General features: G+C 38.9%; 1 protein-coding gene across 1 annotated transcript in view; it reads right to left on the minus strand.

The window, feature by feature from the left end:
- Positions 1-240: 240 nt before the first annotated feature.
- CYP7B1 (cytochrome P450 family 7 subfamily B member 1) overlaps positions 241-20,832 on the minus strand; it is a 126,177-nt gene continuing 105,585 nt past the window's right edge. The window contains 5 exon segments of the mRNA XM_068396896.1: positions 241-537; positions 4,544-4,722; positions 10,785-10,991; positions 11,436-12,032; positions 18,376-18,512. Coding sequence (XP_068252997.1) covers positions 241-537; positions 4,544-4,722; positions 10,785-10,991; positions 11,436-12,032; positions 18,376-18,512 — 1,417 coding nt within the window.

Consider the following 20,832-nt stretch of genomic DNA (forward strand, 5'->3'; position numbering starts at 1 on the left):
GCTATTTGCTTGGCCAAACTCTTGTCACCTCACCTCACTGCTCACAACTCAGGCAGGACAAATTTAGGTTGCATGTCCCCGCATCTGATATCTACCTCCAGCCCAAGGGCTTTTCCCCTTAGGAAAAAATAGGAAGGAGGTAAAAGCAGAAAGGGAAAAAGCAAATGCTTCCAACAATACAAAGCTGAGTGATGAAACAGAGCAAACCTGGAGGTTAGTAGAAGGCATATAGGCAGCCGCTCACTTTCTTAAGGACCTTAGCTTGTAACGGAAGTCAATATCAACGTCTGGCAGGAGGATACCAAGGCCCATACGACTGTTATCAAGTCTGACAGCTTTGTTTTCCGCTAGTTCTACATCAAAATGAGCCAATAGTAAGAAAAGAAACATCTTCATCTCATTCATTGCGAGGAACCTCCCTGGACACATGCTGATCCCAGAGCCAAAGGGCATTAGGAAATACTTCAGTTTTCGTCCTGCCTTGTAGAACGTGGTTTTCTTCTTGCCATTCTCTATGTATCGATCGAACTTATACTCCTGAAAATAAAAGAGAAAGAGAGCGTGATATCTGACAAGGCAGTTACATGAGTTGCTTTGTTTGCACAACCGTAATGCATCTGAAACGCAGAAAATAAGATAAAGAGGAAGACAAGGAGCTGACAGCTTCTCCTTTTCAGTTGGTTCCCTCAAGTTTCATTAACTCACATTATCTTCCCTGCAAAGAACACTCCTTAAATCCACTTACTTAGCTTAGCCCTTTTACATCAAGCTCCTTCAACTTTCACATCTCATCCACTGGCCTATATTGATTGTAATTAGATTTTGACCGCTTTGTAGCAGGGACAATGAACCTTAGAGGAAGGACAATTTCTTGTAAAGCATCATACATGCTCAGTGTGGTACATACATCATGAATAAGGATAATGTGCCAAATTCTGCAAACACCTATGAATAAATTAATGCATTGCACCGTTCTTGCTCTTGCAAGCTAGAGCAAAATCCATCCGTCTTTTGCACCCAGTGGTGCAGGTTATTCAAAAACCAGACCTGATGCTTTGCAGTCAATTTTCCCTTCAGTTGGAGATGGTTGCTGCTTAGATGGTTGCTGCTTAATTTGCCACATCTGACCTTCAAATGTTTTGCTCCGGAAGCTGTGTGCAAAGCAGGACAACCGCCAGTGATTGACCATTATAAAGAGGGTGCTTTCAAGTAAGGCTTGAGGTTGTGCTTGTAACCTACGTTCCATAAATTGAACATGTTTCTGATTATTTTCCAGTAGCAGGATCCCTGTTTAGAGATAATTCATGTTTTTGAATTAAGGAGATCTGGCATCCTCACTCAGTCAACGGCAAATTAACCACTTACAAAATCCTCCTGCATGCTTTGAATAAAAATGACAGACACTTCTTGCTTATGGTCACTCATTAGCATTTGTCCTGCTTTGCATACATCTGCTATAGCAGCAGCCATTTGGAGCTGGCTGGGAACAAGTCAGTCAGACAGAAACCAACCTCAACTGATTAAAAAAAACCACACCACAATGAAAAATACACTGATATCGATCTAACCATTAGATTAAAGACTCAGAAAACCATGCACTGCAGGTTTTGCTGTCGAGAAAAACAGTGGCAGGGGAGGTGGTATCTGAGAAAGGGAACAAGTACAAGGTGCACTGGAGGGGATGTAACTTAGGGTGTTGAAGAACGGGAGCTTGTTTCTCTAAATGGCAGAGGCCTGGATTTCCCACAAAGATAAGGTGATCATACATGTGTTTCCACTGACAAGTAATTCTTTTTGGTCTCTTTGAACACCCCAGCCAAAAGGAATCATGGCCTTTTTTTTTTTCCCCAGTAAGTTTTTGCTTCATTTGAAGAAGCACAGTAACAAATGAAAGCCCAGAATACCACTTCTTCCTTAAAAAAGATTCACTTCCTGAAATGTAAATCCTGCTGGTCTAAAAAAGCACTGCTAAATATGAACTGCGATAGCTTAAAAAAACAATCCAACCCAGAGCTCTTCACTTTGTTGGAACATTTCCACAAGGTGCACTCCTGGCGTCTGGAGCAATTAAGAACTGTGGTATTGAACACAGACACATTGGGTCAAACCTTATGCTTTCTTTGTCATCTTAAGAGCCATCTGAGAGTTGTAATTGTTTTTAACAAAAAATAAATTGGTGCCTAAGGAATTGGGAAAGCAGAAAACAAGTGTGAGACAGGAATGGAGCCAATGACAGTGACATCAAACTCAGGCTTGTGCTGCTGAAGCCCCTTGGGTTGGATAGTGTTTCCTTAAAAGCTAGTTTGCTGGCTAAATAAAGACTAATTTTTGACAATAAAGGAACTTTCAGCCATGCACAAGGCCTCTTTGGAAGAGACAGGCTGGCTGATGGCAAGGAAAAGGTGAAGATACTGAGCAAGAACAGGTGATGAAGTTCTGTGTGGATGGTCTGCTGAGAGTATTATGAAAATTTAAGCAATCTCCCGTGATTCATATAAGCCTCTACCTGTCACATCTCATATTTAGCTTTGTTTGGGAAGCCACCATGTAGGGTTTCCTGCAGGGTTTCCTGATATTTCACTCTATGGGATTTGCAGAGTTCATTTATTGAGCTCTATAACTAGCTAAGTTAGGATTTAGGGGTTCACTTATCCACTTTATACAAAACTGACTCATTTGTTTAGGCTTTGATGAGTGGAGAAAGAGGTCAGCAATACATGCTTACACTTACACAACATGATGCCAAAGCAGAAGATAGCTTGAACTTAAATTTATGTATCCAGGAGAAAAGCATTGCTACAAAATTATCTTGTCAAGCTGCCTGTTTTCCCAGGAAAGTTTTCCCTAAATACATGACAAGCTCAAGACTGCACCTTTCAAAAAATTCATTCTCCATCTCTATCCGATCCTCAGTAGTTATTGTTGAAAGCACACTGCATATTTTAAGAACCAAACAGAACAGTGATTTCCCCACTTTTCGAGAGGGCCCATGTGCTGAAATCAATGTACTGCAATGTGTGGATTGCTCATTCACTATCAAAAAGATAAAATATATGAACTAAAGCTGTACTGTGAAAGCTGAGGAGAGCTGATACTAAGCAGATATATTCAAGCAATGGAAATGTGGTAATATATTCCGGCAATTATTGGATAAGGGAGGGGATCAGTTTCCACACTGATGCTTTTGGTCTAGGACCTAAACAAACAGATGGACTTTTGACAAATCAATAATGTTCTCCAAAATAAAGTGTGAAGAATAAAATGAGAAAAAGCTTATTTGTTAGCTGTTACTTTTTAAGGATAGAAATATTAATCAACCATTTGCCAATATACGGATTATTTTTAAAAAGCCCTAATTTTCTCAGCCAGCTTTGTGTTCATTTTTGGGTGGGGACAGCCAGCAGAGCCCTCCTGGAGGTCATTTCCTTTTTCATGGCTCCAGTGTTCATCCTGCTGACTATACCTTACTCCTGCTAACTCCGACATGCTCCACACCTCCTCTCACTGAGGCTGGAGGAGTTCCTGCACAGCGAGATGCTGTCCTGCACCAACAAGGCACTTGAATCTCATCTTTCCTCTGCAACCTCATATTCTTAAATTCCCAAAACGAAGAGCCTCAGGGAGCATGCCACTAACATGGTTTTTCTATAAACATGTAAAAAAAATCCAGTTCCCTTCTTCTTTGGCTCAAATACCAAGGATGGAAATCAGCATGGATGGGAGACAGCCATTTGCTTAGGAAAATGGGGATAAGGAATGGATGAGGTACAAGTTCTTGCCTCTCAGGCAGAGGAGGCATTTAACAGCCTCAGCATGCACCCTCGCTCTTGCTCTGTGGCACCCTGGGCTGGGGACAGCAATCCGTGGGAGCAACCTAGCCCAGACTAGGACTACTTAATTTGCATGCAGGTGGCGAACTTCTGAAGCCATATTAAGGCTGAGGCAGGGTGGATTAATTTCGAGTCTTTTATATTCATTAACTCGAGCATCAGAGAAAAATACAAGGAGATGACACAATTACCCTCCGAGCTTCGCTGTGGAGCAACAGCTTTACAGTCTCAAGTTCACAATACTCTACTAATTGATCAAGAAGGGGTGAATCCCTACGAAGGGAGGTGAAAAAGCATAAGGCTCAAGTAAGACACTGCTATTATAGGGCTTCAGAGAGTCAATGATGCTTTGGGGGCACTTAGCTAAATGGCCCACATTATTTGCTATTTAAACCACCTTCTATCATTCAGCCCTCCTTGGGTATCAAATGATCCACTGCCAAACAAAACCCACATTTAGCCTAAAGTTTATGGTAGTCAATGTGCAATTGTCAATTCCTTTGAAAGCAGTCGAAGTCAGCCTCATCACCATATTTCTCTCTTCAGGCCATGAATCCTTTGACCTATAGGGCCCTTGAAAATACATCTGAAAGTAGGAAGATTTGTTCCACAAGAAGGAACAGCAGTAAAAAAAAAATACCTCACAGATCACAAAAGGTTTGGCTGCTGCGATGTGCCTGGAGTAGGAAGAGAAGCACCAGCTGGATGTTTACCTTAGGATCTTCATAGACCTCAGGGTCCATGTGCAAAATCTGCGGGTAAAGGGCTATCCAGTCTCCTTTCCTCAAACCGACTTCTTGATTCCCTTCAAGCTTGAGAACAAAATCCTCCTGGCTGATGCGAATGTTCATGGAGGACGAGCACATTCGTAAACTCTCGTTTAAGGCACTCTCTGCGATTAAACAGAAGCGGAGAGGGGGGGAGCATCAGAAATATGGGAGATGATTGGAAGTTATACATGGCTACAGCTGCTGAATCTCGACAGGTTTAGTAGGGCAGGCTAAAGGAAAAAAAAAGAAAAAAAAAAAAACACAAACCAAACAGAAAGCAGAGACCAGGAGGAGGCAATAAACAGCCCCGCAGGGCTGGGGCAGGGAGCCACAACACTGAACCTCCCGATGTGATTCTCACTGATGGTGCTGAGAAATCCTGTCGGCTGTAGGCAGCACCGAGTTTTGGGTGGAAAGTCATTATCCAAGCACCACGTTGAAAACAACACAATCAAAAGACGCGAATGCTTTATGCATTTACATATATTTTGGAGGTTGCAAGCAAATACCAGCGAAAGCATCTATGGAGCTATTTAGCTTGCCTTTCGAAAGCTGTTGGATGTAATGGCAGGACTATATGTTAGAAAAAATCATTTCGCTTGTTAATGCCATAGTCATTCTGAGGATTTTAAAATTTATTTATTTTCTTTTCAATGTGCTACACTGCCAAATGATAGCGTCTGTTATGGTCAGAGTAAATGAAAGCAATTCATTATTTGCCTGGTAATTTTAAGAGAGAAAGACACTTTTAATTGGTCAAGAGGAAACAAAACATAGTCCTTTCAGGCTTAGGGAAAGCAAGATTTTTGTCTCCACCATCACATCCTGGAAGGCTCCAGAAGCTGAATGTCCTTGCTTTCCCAGTGGCCTTCACCTTTTGCTCCTAGCACGACAGATTTTATGGCTAATTTCCGGCAATTTATCCTGGCAGTTTGAGGAGGAATTCCTTTGGGAATAATATGCATAATTTGCATAAATCATTCTGATAGCATGTATATCAGCATGTAGCTCCTGTCTAGGGCTGCATCTCTCACTTTGTAATCAAAACTGACTATTTTTCCACCAGCGTGTATGGGCGCTGTTGAATGTGACTTGATTCCTTCTAATCATCAGTGTGAAAAATAGCCTAAAATAGGGTTTCATTTGCACATAATAATCCATTTGTGTCTGCATTTATGTTCTGTGATATCAAATAAGCCTTCTCTAAGTGTTCACCAAGGCACTGTAACTGCTGCACCCAAAAGGTTAGTTTATTAGAGACAGTAGCTACCCGGCGTAGATGCCTCTGAAAGAAAAATAATAACAAATGTTCTTTCACTAAAAATTAAATCTGGTGCAGCATGCATAGCAAATAAAGTGGCCCTGGATGCTTTCTTGCAGGAGGTTTTTCCTTAAGCATGCATTTGTCTAAAGAAATGAGGCTGCGGTCAGCTTTGTGTGGCCAGCACCGTGATTCAATGTGACGTACAGTGAGTCTGTGCATATTCTTTTGGACTGCCTTCGTTACTATAATCAGGCAGAGTCAAATCGGCTTGTTGGTGATGAAGCCAGAAAAGAACCCTGGTTCCAGAAGATGGCCTCTACTGCAGATAGCCACAAGGCACCTGACACGATAGATTTCAACTGGCAGCGCTCTGGCAACAAAACTTCACGCGGTACAAAGCAAGGGTCCAGCCTCCGCTCCCAGACTGTCTTCAGTCTGTGGAAAATGAAGCTGGTAACTCTGTGCCAGTCCGCCATTTGGAAACGGTGGCAACATATGTGGTGACACCAGAAATCAAACGAGGAAGGGGGAAGGAGGGGAAAAAAAACAAAAGAAAAATAAGTATTAGAGTGCCACTGAGAAATATCAGGTTTACGTTTAATCGCCCAAGCGATGTGGTCACATCGTATCGGCGGACGTCCTCCCAGAAACCGCGGCAGTCCCTGCCTGCTACCGGATCCCAAATGACAATTGGGCAGCATATCTTATGCAGAAGTTAATCACAATAATGGAGCACAAAGTGTGGCTTAGCGGTCAGACCGTAAATGACAAATCTGTTTTACCTTCCAGTACCAGTTATGTGTGGAAGGCAAGCTTGGCTCTCGCTCTGAGCGATCATGCCGATAATCATTAGATGACAAAAGTAATGAGTCACATTATGATCAACAAAGGAGAATGGAGCTGGTATGGCTTTGCAGGCTCACATTAAAAAAATAGACAGTCAGCTTTCCACAAATGCTGGAGCTATACATTGAGAGGAATGACAACTGCACAATAAAACTGCAGCCTTTACTTGCAGTTGTCATAGTTCAGCAGATACCAGCCATCGCCGCTGACAGACCAGCTGGGTAGCTTGGGAGGCCTTCCATTCTGCACCATGAGATACAGTAAATTATCCAGCACGGTAGAGCAACATCTGTTTCTGTGCTTGTGCCGAACAAACAAGGCAATCTAAAGCATACCAAGGGATAACCAAGCAGCAAATGAACATGACCCTCCTTTTTTTCCCCCCTTCTTACACACACGAGATGCTAAACTTCACTGTGCGAGTGCTACATAAAGAAGCCAGGCTGTTGTTTGATAAGGTGTTGTCAGAGAGATTTTACATATTTTTGAGGGGGGGGGGGAAGAGAGATATCTCTCTCATAGTATTGTTATTCTTAGAATCCTCCCACTTCTCTCTTCCTTTCTCTTATACTAAAGCTAGCACTCAGCTTCCAATTCATTCTAGATTTTTTTTAAACTGTTTCAATATACTTATAAATATTCAGTCTTTAAACCCTAATTTGCTATACTTAGTTCACATGCCTTCAAGCATTTGTCTTCCAATTTCCACTGAATAAATGCGTACTAATGAGAAATAGAGCAAGCTGCTGAGGCAAAGCTGGGTGACTTGAGCCTGGCCTGCCACCAGCTTGTGATAGGCAGGCAAATTGAGTTAAAATGAAAAGTCTTGTCAGCTGAAATACAACATGGTAGCCAAACAGCAAGCTGTCAATCATCCAGCCAAAACAAGGGACTGCAGGTAATAAAAGGTCATTGTGAATCATAAGTGCATTTGGCTTTCGTAGGCAAGTTAATTTTAATTAAACATGATGTCTATCTGTAAATGTTTTACAAAACTTATTGTGCATAATGGATTGTTAATTTTACACTAACACACAGCAGGTAATAGGGTACTATAATTATTAGAGTGTATTGTAGGAAAATAGCTATCGAGTATGCAAATATTTTGGGGGGGTCATTTACCCACAGGCATCACGGTGTGCCAACACAAACGATGATCTGAAACAAGTACATTTGCATCTTACTAAGAACTAAATGGTACTGCCCAGCCCATTCCAGGAAAATACATTCATTTCTCTCAATCTAACCAACAATTTTAATGCTTAGCATTTGTGTTGCGACTACGCACTCCGTATTAGCTGTTTTTGGGTTCCTACCCTTTCCTGGTACGATACATTTTTTCAAGTTGTGCTCTTTTTGCAGGAAATATCTGGGATTCGGCAACGACCCGGGGCAAGAATACTTCACCATATAAATGAATGGACTAATATTAAACAAACGAACTGACTAAACATGCCCAGCTTTAAATATATCTCTGCTTTACCCTTTGCATTTCCATTATAACCATAAAAACCGACAGACCATTCTCATGTGTCGTTTACCATATTAGAGCTCCGTTGTGAGCCATAACGACTAATAATGTATGTTACTCCGTGCACACAAATATGCACGTTTGAGTTTCAAGAAAAGTCTTACGTAGACAAAATGAAGTGTGCTGCCCCAGAAATGCCATCAGAAAAAAATAATCAGGGCCAATATTTGCTAGTTTTGCTGTGGGTTGAAAGCTTTTTTTTTAATTTTTTAAAAAAAAATCACATACCTGTGCTTTGAATTTAGAAGTAAATCAGGCCATGTTGTTCCCTAGACCCAAAGAATCTGACCATAATAACAACGTTGCTTCCTGAGAAAGGCTTTTTAGTAATTCTTGTTTGTTCTCCATAGCATGAGGAATCCAAAAAAAAGGCTCTTGTTATAGTAGGCCAAAAAGAGGATGGAGAACAGAGCGCTTAAAGCAGGAGAATGAGATGACAAGGTGATGAACGTACAAGAATCCCACCTGGTCTGCCTTACTCAAGAGCAGGGACACAAATCCTGGTTTTCTGTGCTTTGGGTTGGCACAGGGAGCGAGAGGGAAGAGGAAAAGCTCAGTCTCGGAGGCTGGGGTCAGGAAGCTGCAAGGGCAAAGGCAGCGCTGGCCCACAACCTCCCGGCAACGCGGGGGTTTTTGGTGCGTAAGCAATGCAAATTGGGACCTCTGTCCCTCCTACACATTTATTAACAAAACATCTCTTTCCCCTTTCCACTGAAGCATGAATTTAATTCTCTTATGGTACATATTTTTTTTCTATATTATTATTTTATGGGACAGTATCCAGCCCTTTATGACTTAAGTGCCAGAAGAATTGAAATTTAGCTTCTGTTCATACCACATTACGTTTAACGCGATTATAAAATTTAACAAAAGTGTTACAAGAATACTACAAAGTAGGATGTGGCACTTTCCTCTCAACACATAAATCAAATGTTACCAAGGTACTTCAAGATTTCAAGGAGCAGCAGAGAAATGACACAGTTAATGTTTTAAACTGTTCATACCATTTTGTACCACATGGTTTTAGTGAAGTACATGCTTTTATTTTCCTTATTCCTACACTTCTGGGGTGCTTTGTTTTTTTTTTTTTCTTTTTTTTCCTTGCCATTCCCATCTTGGTCTCCAAATACAAAATAAATTATCTCTCGATCTTCTTGATGCTCAGTAACTTTCCTTTTGTATTATTTTTTTGTGGACGCTAACTGATGTGAAGCAATTTTACTTGTGTTCCTTAAGAGTACATTAAATGCTTAGAATGTCATGTTATTCTTCAGAAGTGTTCTTGTCATCAGATATCTCTCATACTACTTCAAAAGCACCCTCCATTAGTTAGAGATAAAACTGCACCAAAACAGCCGTGACTCCAGACGAAACCAACTTACTAGACTCACGCTACAGAAGATTAACATTAATGCTCTAACAAAAAGCAACCGGATCAGTCTGAATTTTATATTTGAACTATGAGAAACAACTCAAGTTTGAACACAGGTTCTTCACACATGCCACACTGGATGGTCCTGGAGAATGGCAGCTATCATATCCAAATCAAGCCTAGAGACTGTACTGCTCCACCACCCTGTCTGGACACAGCTTCTTTAAAGAGTGGAAAATTGGTTCAGGCCATGAGCTACCAAGACGTTAGCTCAGTTTTAACAGGGGACTGGATTCAGTATTTAAAAACAGAGGAATATTGAGCCATTATGCTTTTATTCAGCCGTTGTCTCTCCTGCTAACACTACCTATGGAGACTTTCAGATGCTTAAAGGTTAGGTTCTTACCCTCCACACCCTCTCTCCTCCCTTGGGCTAATTTTAGCATTTATCTTGCCAGAGCCGGTGCATTAGCAAACAAAGTGAGACCATCAGCTGATGCTCTGAAGGCCTCTCCAGCTCCTGGATCAGACTGCTTCTAATGGTAACTGGCAAAGGTCTCCCTTGCAAACACTGATCTAGGATTGGAAGATCTGTATCTCACTTAAAGCTCCCTTTTTTGAGTCAAGGTACTTTTTTTAATACTGTAAATACCATTTCTACTCTGTAAAGCTTTGCTTTCTCATATTTTGTTCAGAGGCATTGCTCAACTGAAGCCCGCTTTAGAAGTCTTTTTGTTTTGTTATAGAGAGAAAAAGAAAGAAACTGCTTGTGAAAAAAATTACATTTGCAGTTTAAATACATTATCCCACTTTAATTTCAGAAAAGGGTCTTTCTTGGCAGTACCATACAGAAGTATTTGAAATGCATTAACACTTCGGCAGATGCTCAGAATCAAACAACTTAATAGGCATCAACTTTTTTTCAAATAATTGCAAAGCTTCGATTTAGCCCTTTGCATACCTTGCATAGTTAATTACCTAGGCTTTAATGTTTACATGCAATGAGAGTATCTACAGCCATAAACTACATAATTTATAATTGATGTAAATGGGTGTTATTATGTCAATTAGGCAGCTGTGTCCTCCACCTTCTCAGTAAACAGAAATGAGTGATAAACCGAGTTTGCCGGGAGAGCCCCTCTTTTCTCGCTAACAGATAAAAATAAATTACCTAGGTAGACCAGGTTGTCCAATTGTTCTCTGGTGAGCTGGATGTTATACGTGGGCCCTCTCTTTTGACCTGTTGACTGCAGCAAATGGTCAACCTCGTCACGCACCGCTGCAAGAGCTTCTGGGTGCCGCAGAAGATAATACATGGCCCAGAATGTAGCTGGAATTGTGTTTCCCACAGAGGCCCACAGGAAGGCAAAATGATGTGCTGGGAGAAAATAAGTGAAAAGGAAGATTAATAGCGTTTATTACACTGATTAGATTTGCAGTGTGCTAATTAAAAGATGTTAGGACACAGACCCAGCCAAGGATCAGTGAATGCTAATGAGGACCAATAGGCTTCTGAAGTCTAATTTTCTGCTTAATGAGAATAGTTTGAAATGTAATGTCGGGGGGGGTGGGGGAAGTAAGGGGAGGAAATGCAGCTCAGTTATAATCTTTCTCATTATCACCATTAAGTATCTTGTTTTACCACCTCAGCACAAAAAAAAAATCAATTATCATAGAGGGTTGTTTCAGAGTAAAACATTTTATCATTAGCCAATTAGAAAGAACATAAAAAAATTTCAAGGTCGCCATTTTGCCTTTTTATTTCAAAGGTCTCTACTAAATTATTTTATTTTAGACAAGCAATCATTCATAAGTTTCCTACCTGCTTTGTCATAATCTCCAAGCAGCTCATATTTCTCAAATATATCTTGTCTGGCTTGGACCACTTTTGACCCTCCCAGCCATTTTGTCATGTTCTGAAGTAAAAAATGATGTATAAGCTCCTTCCGAACCTTCTTGGTAGCTCCTAGCAACTCAATTGGTATGTTTGCAGCTAAATAGGGAAAGCTGGCATCAAACTTGATAAATTTGTCTCTGATTTCACTAATAACTTTGTGGCCATCTGCAGCAGGAACTCTTCCATATAGTGTTACAAAACTGGCTTCAAACATTACAGAGCAGCAGAATTTGTACATTTTTTCTGTTTCCCAATCTGTTGCTTGTGAGCATTTCCATTCAAATATATCTTGGAGATTTTTCATCATGTGGTCAGAAATGATATCCAAAGGCTTGCCTTGTAGATATTGGTAGATTCTGTGTAGGTTTTCCTTGAGATCGGGGAATTTTCCTTTAGACAAGGCTGGGTAGTCAAAAGTTTTGGAAGCCATTTTGTCAGCGAATTCATGAAATTCAAGTTGCTTGCTATTTCGGATGACATAGACATATTGAAATGGGTCCATGATAAAGGTAATATATCTACCTGAATAAAAGAAAAGAAAAAAATAGACACATGTGCACTTTTATAATCTGGTGACACTTTTAGAAGTAATAACTGAAAATAAGCCCAGCCAATGTCTGGAAGAAAAGCATGAGAAAATCCCCAAAGCAAAGACCTGTGAAGAAATCTGCAAGGAAAAAAAAAGAAAGAAAGAAAAAAGGAAGATGTAACAAGTTTTATTTAGCTTTGGAAAAGAAGCTATATTTGTCAGGATGCAGATTCCACCTGCGTACACTTTTATGGCTCTTCTAAAATCAGCATGAAGCCATTTCCATGTAGACTGATCTACTGGTTTTGCCAACAGTAGGGTGTGACCTGCAATTGTGGCACTCTGGAATAAATCATTTACGACACTGGTATAATTTATGAAAATACAATGTGGAGTCGTAGCAGCATTTGAAAATTGTAGGTTTTTTACCAGCAGAAAGGGAGAAACATACACATTCACCTGCATGGAGGAAAGTGAAGCGGAGGCTGGAGTGGAAAACATGCCACCTAGGCAGCTTTTCTTCAAGCAGATGACACAGAGACTCAAAATCTTACAGTTACAGCTTTAACTGCACATTGCAACCCCCCAACATTTAAAGCCTCTCTTGCATGTGTTTTTTTCCTCAAGTTTTGCTGACTTTCTGTTAAGAATGTGCTTAGTATCAGTAGAATTACTACCTTAGGATTTGATTTTGAAGCCATTTCTTACAGTGGAGCAGGCTAACATGTTTAACATGGGTACCATTTCGGGGTACACGCTGTCCCAGCGCTATCATCCGTTGTGCCAGAGTGCACCAACAACTTTCTACCCTTCCTGAGGTACTTCATGCAGTGACACAGCCGTACGTTCAGCTGCTTGTACAGAGGGACAGGATTGCATCAAGTTTGATGCTTTTTCAAGTTGCCCATGCCAGAAAAATCCTGCTATTTCTCCCTAAACTTTAAGTCAACTACTAAAGAAGAGCATTTTGGTGAACTATCATGAATCAAAATGCTAACGCTGCAAAGGCTCAATTAAATCTTAACTCTTCATAGATGATTCCCATGTTAAGTCTACATTTAGAGTTCCTGATTCTTAACTTGAAGGGAGAGGTGCATTAGGGAAAAAGGGTACCCATTAAAATGTACACATTCTCTGTGAAAAATCCCAGTTATAAACTCAGGAAAATAGTAGAGCTTCCAGCACTTACAGTCTAATCCTGTCTCAGTAAAGGGACAGATCTCCTTTGATTTTAATGGGAACACTACATGCTTAACTGAGGACAAAATTTGGCTCTGTGACAGATGTCCTGAGATAAAGTAGTCACTACCACTAAAAATGTCAACAAGTATCCATGGTTACCATATAGTGATATTTGAATTGTCATAGTTATTCCGTATTCTGACTTGTATATACACACACGGCTCTATGGTAAATCTGGGCGCACTCTGGACTTCCTCTGCAACTACTAGCTGCCATAATTTTCCCCCTGCTTACATCCACTGTAATCCCAGCGAACCAGGGGATAAATTGAGACAGAATTTGACCCCCTTTTTTTGTCAACAGCATATGAAGGTTTTTAAGATACTCATAGAGTTTGCTTTACTGTAACGGAATCAACCATAGGTGTAAATTAATTTTCAAAGAAGAAATATATTGAGAAACCAGCATGAAAGAGATCCTCAATTCCTAGTCCTCTTTTCTGACCATTTCTTTCTTCCCAGACCACAGAGGCTGACAGGAATTTTTAGTCTTGACCTCTGCAGGGCTTTTGTTAAGAGTCCTAGAATTGCTCTCTCTTTCCATCTTTCACCCACTGTCCTGCTCTTTATTGAGGGTACCACCTTTGTGATCAGCTTGGAAAGAATGCCCACTGGAGCAATTTTTAATAAATAGATTTGGAGTGTTATTAACCCTAAAGATGAAAGCTGGCTTCCTAACTTTGCGTTTACAGGGTAAACAATTTAAGAGTTTTAATTAATATTAATTTAAACCATCTGTCCACCATCTGCTTATTTCTGATGCAAAATATGAGTTTCTTTGTGATCTTTAATCAGACACTTAGCAAACGCACATCAATTCTTATAATTTTTAAGTAAGAAAATGATTTTCAGCAAATGAGTTTTCAGACAAACAAACTATTTTAGCAATAATTTAAAATCAAAACTCACTCAACACTACCACATACTTTGGAAAAAAAAATCTCCGAGAAACAGAATATCACAGATCCCAATTTTTATTATTCCCATCAGGTTCCTGGTAGAAAAAAATATAAGTATGTACCAAAATATAATTCATTTTGTAGAATCAGTTCAGGCTCCAGATCACATCATTGCAAGTCAACAATACATATAAACACATAAAGCAAAATACTTGTTACTGCACTTAGTAAAGGTCTGTATAGTCAGAAAAGTGGAACCCCTCTATAACAAAGGCAGCTTGTTTACGTACACCACCAAGAATCTAATTTTAGATGTCTCAATTAGAAAAAGACTAAAATCTAGAGCTAATTAACTGCAGCTAGTAAGTTGTTGTTGTGAGAGTGGGTATGGGAGCCTTCAGCAATTACAGTCATACTCGCACACAGATGCACTATGCGGCTACACCGCTTTATCCCCATCTCTTCCATACAGGAACAGATTGCTAATGACAAAACCATGCCCCAACACCTCCTCTACCCTGAGTAGCAAACATCCGAACTGGAAGAAACTTTCTCATCTCAAGTTATGATTTTAAATTTTTTAAGTGTCAATATGGTTCTTAATTTTGCTTTTTAAATCCTGTCATTGTCCCTGATGAGGTCTCTTCCCGCTGATTGTCCCTGGTGGTGTCAGAGACCAACAAATGCAAATCTCCCCTAAAGTTTCCAGTTATTATTTGGTATTTTAAAATGCAGATTCCTCCCTCCCATGCCTTTCCATTGCAGCTAATGCCAAGCACCACCTCTTAAATGTAGCCTTTTCTGAAACCAAACCAAAATCTTCATGCTCATGAGTTTCCACCAGAGTACTGGTAAAGGTAAATGCCAGATCAGCCCAAAGCGGAGGCATATCAGGCAGTCCACAAATCAGGAAGCCTTAAATATTGAAGGTAATTATATAGGGACCACTGGGGACCAAGCTCTCTTTGTTAGATTGTAAAAAAATCCTCCAACACAAAAAACTAAGTAGACATGTCCATACAGAAATGTCACTCTCCAAATCTCAATAGTTTAAGTCACTGAGCTGTTTTATTTAGTACCATAGAAACACATCAAAATAAAAGATGTACACTTGTTTCTGTAGAAAGCCCTGTTTTTTTTTTTTTAAATATGGTTACAGGGAATTCATACTTCCCCATCCAGTCCTTCAGTCTGCATTACACCCATGCTGCAAATAGCCTGGTTATCTCCCTTTAGTTTACACAGTCTCCTAGAAATAGAAGATTGATGTGGAAAATATGAAAATTGTCAACTTTGGTAAATCTGAGCACAGAATCCAGTATTTGTATGATAGTTAAGAAATTACTCTAATAATGCATTCTGGAGCTTTTTAATGCTAATGATGAAAGACAAGCATTTCAGATGGCATCTAATGATGGATGTTATTACGGTAATGCTTGCAGCAGGCTTCAGCTTGGTAAGGAGTTAATGTAAATAACCTTCTGCCTAAGAGAGAAAAATGTGATACGTTACTGTAGGTGTATCGTGATTTAAAATAAAAGAATGACTTAGAAGCGGTATTCTAAAAGGCAAGAGACTTTAGTAAAAAACCCTAAGATTATTTTATTAAAAGCTGAGTTAGTCTCAGAGAGAGTGTTGTAAGGTTTGGTATCATTCCTAATAACTTGTCAAGAAAAGGAGACAAAGTTTAATCCCAAGAACCAATGACAAAACTGTTTCAAGCTCTTTAAGCTCTTACTTAGCCGTCTGCCTGTGCTGCTGACCCTTATCAAGCAGACAGGTTGGTTTGGGAAGTACGATCATCTCAACACAACAATCTCTCATCTCTCTTTCCCCTCCTTATTCTTTTCTTTTCTCTTTTTTTTTTTTTTTTTTAAGACTATCACATTTACGTAATCGTCCTCTTATTAGAGAGATTCTGCTGAACTGCTGACAATGATGTACAGTGGTGCTTCGCCAGCATGACGTTTGGGGAAAACGATTCTGCTGCACCACCACACAAAACCAATTAGAGAACTATTTTCTGCGACAGGTCAGGAATTTAGATTGTTTCTCATAGAAAGATGTGCTTTTTAATTTCTTTATTAAGATGACATCCATGTCCCTTGCGACTTTTAGGGATGACAATCATTTGCTCATCACATGGGAAAGTACAATCAGCAAAATCGCATTACCGGTACGGGGCAATGCCAGAAACTCCAAGCATCGTTCCGCATTTTCCAAATGAACTAGTTTGAGAACCAATAATTAGAACAATATATATTGATAGAATTTTTTGACAGGACCTTTAGACACCCACCAGGGCGGTAAAGTAATGATAGCCCATATACAACAGGCTATGCTACGTTTGCCGGACATATAAACATCATCTTTGTCAAATCAGTGAGACATATAGAAATCCTGTACGTCTTCGGATCAGGACATGATAGGTGGTACTAACTAGCTTCAGCTTCTTCCTTGTCTTGTGGATGACAAACCCTTTCTCCGTAGTGAAGTCCTGACGGTCAGTATTTTTATACTGAAAAAAGAGAACTTAAAGTGGTATCTCCGATATGACAAATTCACAAAATCAGAGATTTCCCTGCATAAGGCTGAAATGATATCCAGAACTCAGTCCATTTACCTCAGCCTTTAACAAGAAAGGTTTCCTCAAAATACCTGAACACAAGGAGATTAATTGAAATAGAATTTTGTTTAGCATGCAAATAGAAATTTATAAAATTAAATTACACTCATAGATGGCTTAAACACACAAATCTCTAAACATAGTCTTTCATAAAATAATAAAGAGGTAAAAGAGAAATAAGTATTTGATTAAACACATTAAGGATTCTGAAGTATGACTATATCTGGTTTTATGAATATACTAAGGTAGTCTTTGAATTATAATTATCAATCTGTATTTGTAAGAACCCAGGACTGTATATAGCGTGAATATACACCAACAATAAAAAAGATATTTCAACAAGAGTTGGTCTTGTAATGTGTTGAACTCACTTTCAAGATGGAAAAAAATCTGAGCATATCAGTTTCCAAAGAAAAAAACCCTGAATGAATAAAAAAAATCACATATTTAACAGCTCTAAAAATGTTCTTCCAAAGGAAAAAAAAAGAACAGATTTGGTAAGAGGAAGAAAAATTTTATTAATTAAACATACAGTTTGCAATTTAATTAATTGACTTTTGAAGGAAAAAAATATATTTATTGCAAAATATTACTTGTATGGAAATATAAAGCTAGTGCTACTGCCATGAAATTACAAAGCAAACTTTATACTTTACATTTTTATTTGAAACTCCCTAAAAATACAGGGAAAGCTAAAACCAAGATAGACCTAACTCTAAAGTTGATCATGTAAACCAGGATATCAGCATGTAAACGGGCAAAAGATCCATTACATCCACCTATACTAATAAGAGTTTGCCTTTTTCTGAACAGAGGAAAATACTGGATTTTAACTTTATTTTAGTAAAAAGTACATCTGTGTGTATATATATATATATAATGTAAATTTATATATTGAAGTTTCATTCAAGCTTCCAGCTTCATTCTACATTTTTCTTCTACAGCTAAGTGTCTATGTGAAACCACTCAAATGTTTGTATTCAAGCTAGTGTAGTAATACAGCTATAAATATAGAAAGCAGCAAGGTTATATCATACTTTATTATAGTTATTTTCAGTGAGCGTGATTAGAGTAAGAGGCTGGCAATGGGAAGTTCCTGTGTTCCAGTCCTGATTGTATCACTGAGTCAATGTGTCATTCATTCCCTTGTGTTCCTGTCAACCAGTTGTAAAATGTGTGAGAACATATTCTGCACTTTTTTTCTTATGTGTTTTCTAAATTTAATCTGATATTTTTCTGTGCGGTGTCAAGATGATGTTAGTTCTCCCTTCTTTAGAAAAAAAAACAATACACAATTAAATGTGCTGGCAAAATCTATGTTCATACATTACATGCCTACAGATTCTGTCGATATGCATACATACCTATAGGTGTATATAAATCCACATGCTCATAATTATATCCCATGGATAATTATTATGCATACTATACATGTGAATTTAAGTAATTTTTATTGGCCTATGCTACACAAAAATGTGTTTGTTTAAGGAAGATTCTAAACTAAACATTTGAATTAGTATTTAACTTCACTGATGGAAAAAATCAAGAGAAATACTAAAATATTTCTCACCAGCAATATGTACAGTGAAAATATCTCCAAGTTTCTTTTGCTGATCAAGTAAGAATTTGAAAGCATCTTTTCTAAAAATCAAAGCCTTTCCAAGGTAAGGAATCCAGCCATTTATTAGCGGGGGCTCTCCAGTCTTCCTGTTAAAAACAAAAAAAAAGTAAACAGGAATTAACTTTGGCATGAGAGCAACTCATCTTTGTATTTATTTATATATTACACTTAGACTCACCATCTACATATATAATTCTTGCAACACAAAATATGTTGTACAGAAAGTTCTTCAGATATGATGGCAGGTTAAATCTAATCACACCTCTGAGCACAGAAGGCTCTGTGTGGTGATTAGGAAAAATAAGTGAGAGAAATTGAGATGCATTTAACTACAGGACATCCAGTTATTACCATCAAGTTATGAACACAGAAAAATGACATTCGGTAGAAAATCTCCCAGCAAAGAGTCCTCTCATTTTCAATATTTGGCGTGTCAGAGGAAGACGTATTGGAAGGCAATTATGACAGATTTAGGTAAATAGGACGCCAACATACCACACAAAACAACTAGCCTTACAGATAACATTTTAAGGATTTCAGATTACTCGCACACAAAACAGCTACCATTCTAACTAAATATCTTTAAAATACAGAATAATAATAGAGGACGGACATTTACCATAATAAATCTTAGTCTCCATATATTTACAGTCTCCTAAGCCAGAAATGTGTATGAACAGTTTAAGATTAAATTCTAGATAATGATATTTGCATCCCAGTCTAAAAAAACTAGCCATGGTGTGTTAGTTATGTTTATGGAATAGTACAAAATGCCTTTTAAGATTCTAGTAAGTTACATTTTTCTTTAAAAAGGAAAAAAGGTTCCCACACTGTCCTATTCCTGACTGCAAGTAAATGTCTTTCCTTCATGCTGGTCTTTAGTTGCTTGAATCTGATTTACAACAAAGAAACATAAAGCGTGCTTGCTCTGGAAAGGATTAAAACAAATATTCACGAACAACTCTGCTGCTACATCCCATCTGTGAAGGTGACTTATACTACATGCAGAACAACTCATTCTGATTAAACACAAGATATTTACTAGCTTGGATCTAATCAAAGATCAAGGGATCACAAGCTTTACTACTATCATACACAGCATGGATTTTTATGTAGCTGGATTAACCCTATCATAGCCACATTCCCCCTTGAACTGCTGCAACGGAAATGGAAAAAAAAAGGTAAACATGATATGCTGTATTTAATTTTTTTATTTTCCTAATTATAACTTTCTGAGCAGGAAATTACAAGCCAGGGATTTGCTCTCTTACTTACAAAGTTGCTATAAATTTAATTTACAGATAAACAGATGTGGCCAAACCAAGTTGTACATCTTGATCTCTTTCTGTTTAACTGACTACTAATTAGGAATGTTAAGTTTCCAAGAACATCCTTTTGTCCTCTGGAAAACCAGTAAACCTTCTGGTTCAAACTTGACAATTTCACAGCCGACACGTTTGCCCTGGCTTTTTCGTTTCTTTGGGTTTTGTGGTTTTGTTTGTTTTCTGGTGTGGTTGTTTTTTTTTTTATTGTGGAGAAGGTGAAGTCCCTCTTTTTTCAATATCTCCCATAAACCGCTGTATTATCCATCCTTTGGCAGTCAAAAAACAACACTATTTACTCAAGTGGTCCAGAAAACTTTGTAACAATTATTTCTCTATTAAGTGAATACAAGAAAAGAACTAATCTGAGATTACACAAGAGGGATCACCAGCCCTGGAAGCATAACGGCCCACTTGATACCCTCAATTATCCCCTCTGAGCCCATAAAGAATTGGGATGATTTACCCATTTTTTTTCACCCCCAGACTATTAAGTCCCAAGAGCAGATGCCTTTCACTTCCCGTGCTGGACACTATGCCCCATAAGTAGCATCCTGACAAATATTTAGATAGGCTTTTTGTCATCTTCTAATTGAATGCACCTAATTTCACCCTCCACGTTCTGTCATTCGGTCAGAAGCTGTATTCTTCACAAGCTCTCCGCCGGGTAAAAAGGAAGCAGCTCAGAAATCCAGGGGAAAATTAACTTAATGCTCCAAGTCTGTGGGATCACATCAGGGAGACATTTTGCTGTCGCAAAGACGTGAGGGTCATCGTTCGCTTCAGACATGTTTAGCTCAGCAGCAATAAGCTTAACACTGTTAAACACCGTGTCAAGGCTACGCGGCTTTCAGAGGAAAACGTAACACCAGTTCAACTTATGACCCACAGCAGACTGATAACAGAAATGTGTCTTCATTTCTAGCTTTCTTTCTCTTTGGAAGATGGAGGTCATCTTCATGACTTATAGATGTCTGCCAACACACAGCAAAAAAGAGCACCGCATATATTTTAGTGCCTCCCAAAAAACAACGCTTGGCTGCACAAACTTTTAAGCAGTGCAGTTCAGCTGACCCCGGCTTCC

The sequence above is a fragment of the Nyctibius grandis genome, chromosome 3, assembly GCF_013368605.1.
Source record: "Nyctibius grandis isolate bNycGra1 chromosome 3, bNycGra1.pri, whole genome shotgun sequence".
In the NCBI taxonomy this organism is placed as follows: Eukaryota; Metazoa; Chordata; class Aves; order Nyctibiiformes; family Nyctibiidae; genus Nyctibius; species Nyctibius grandis.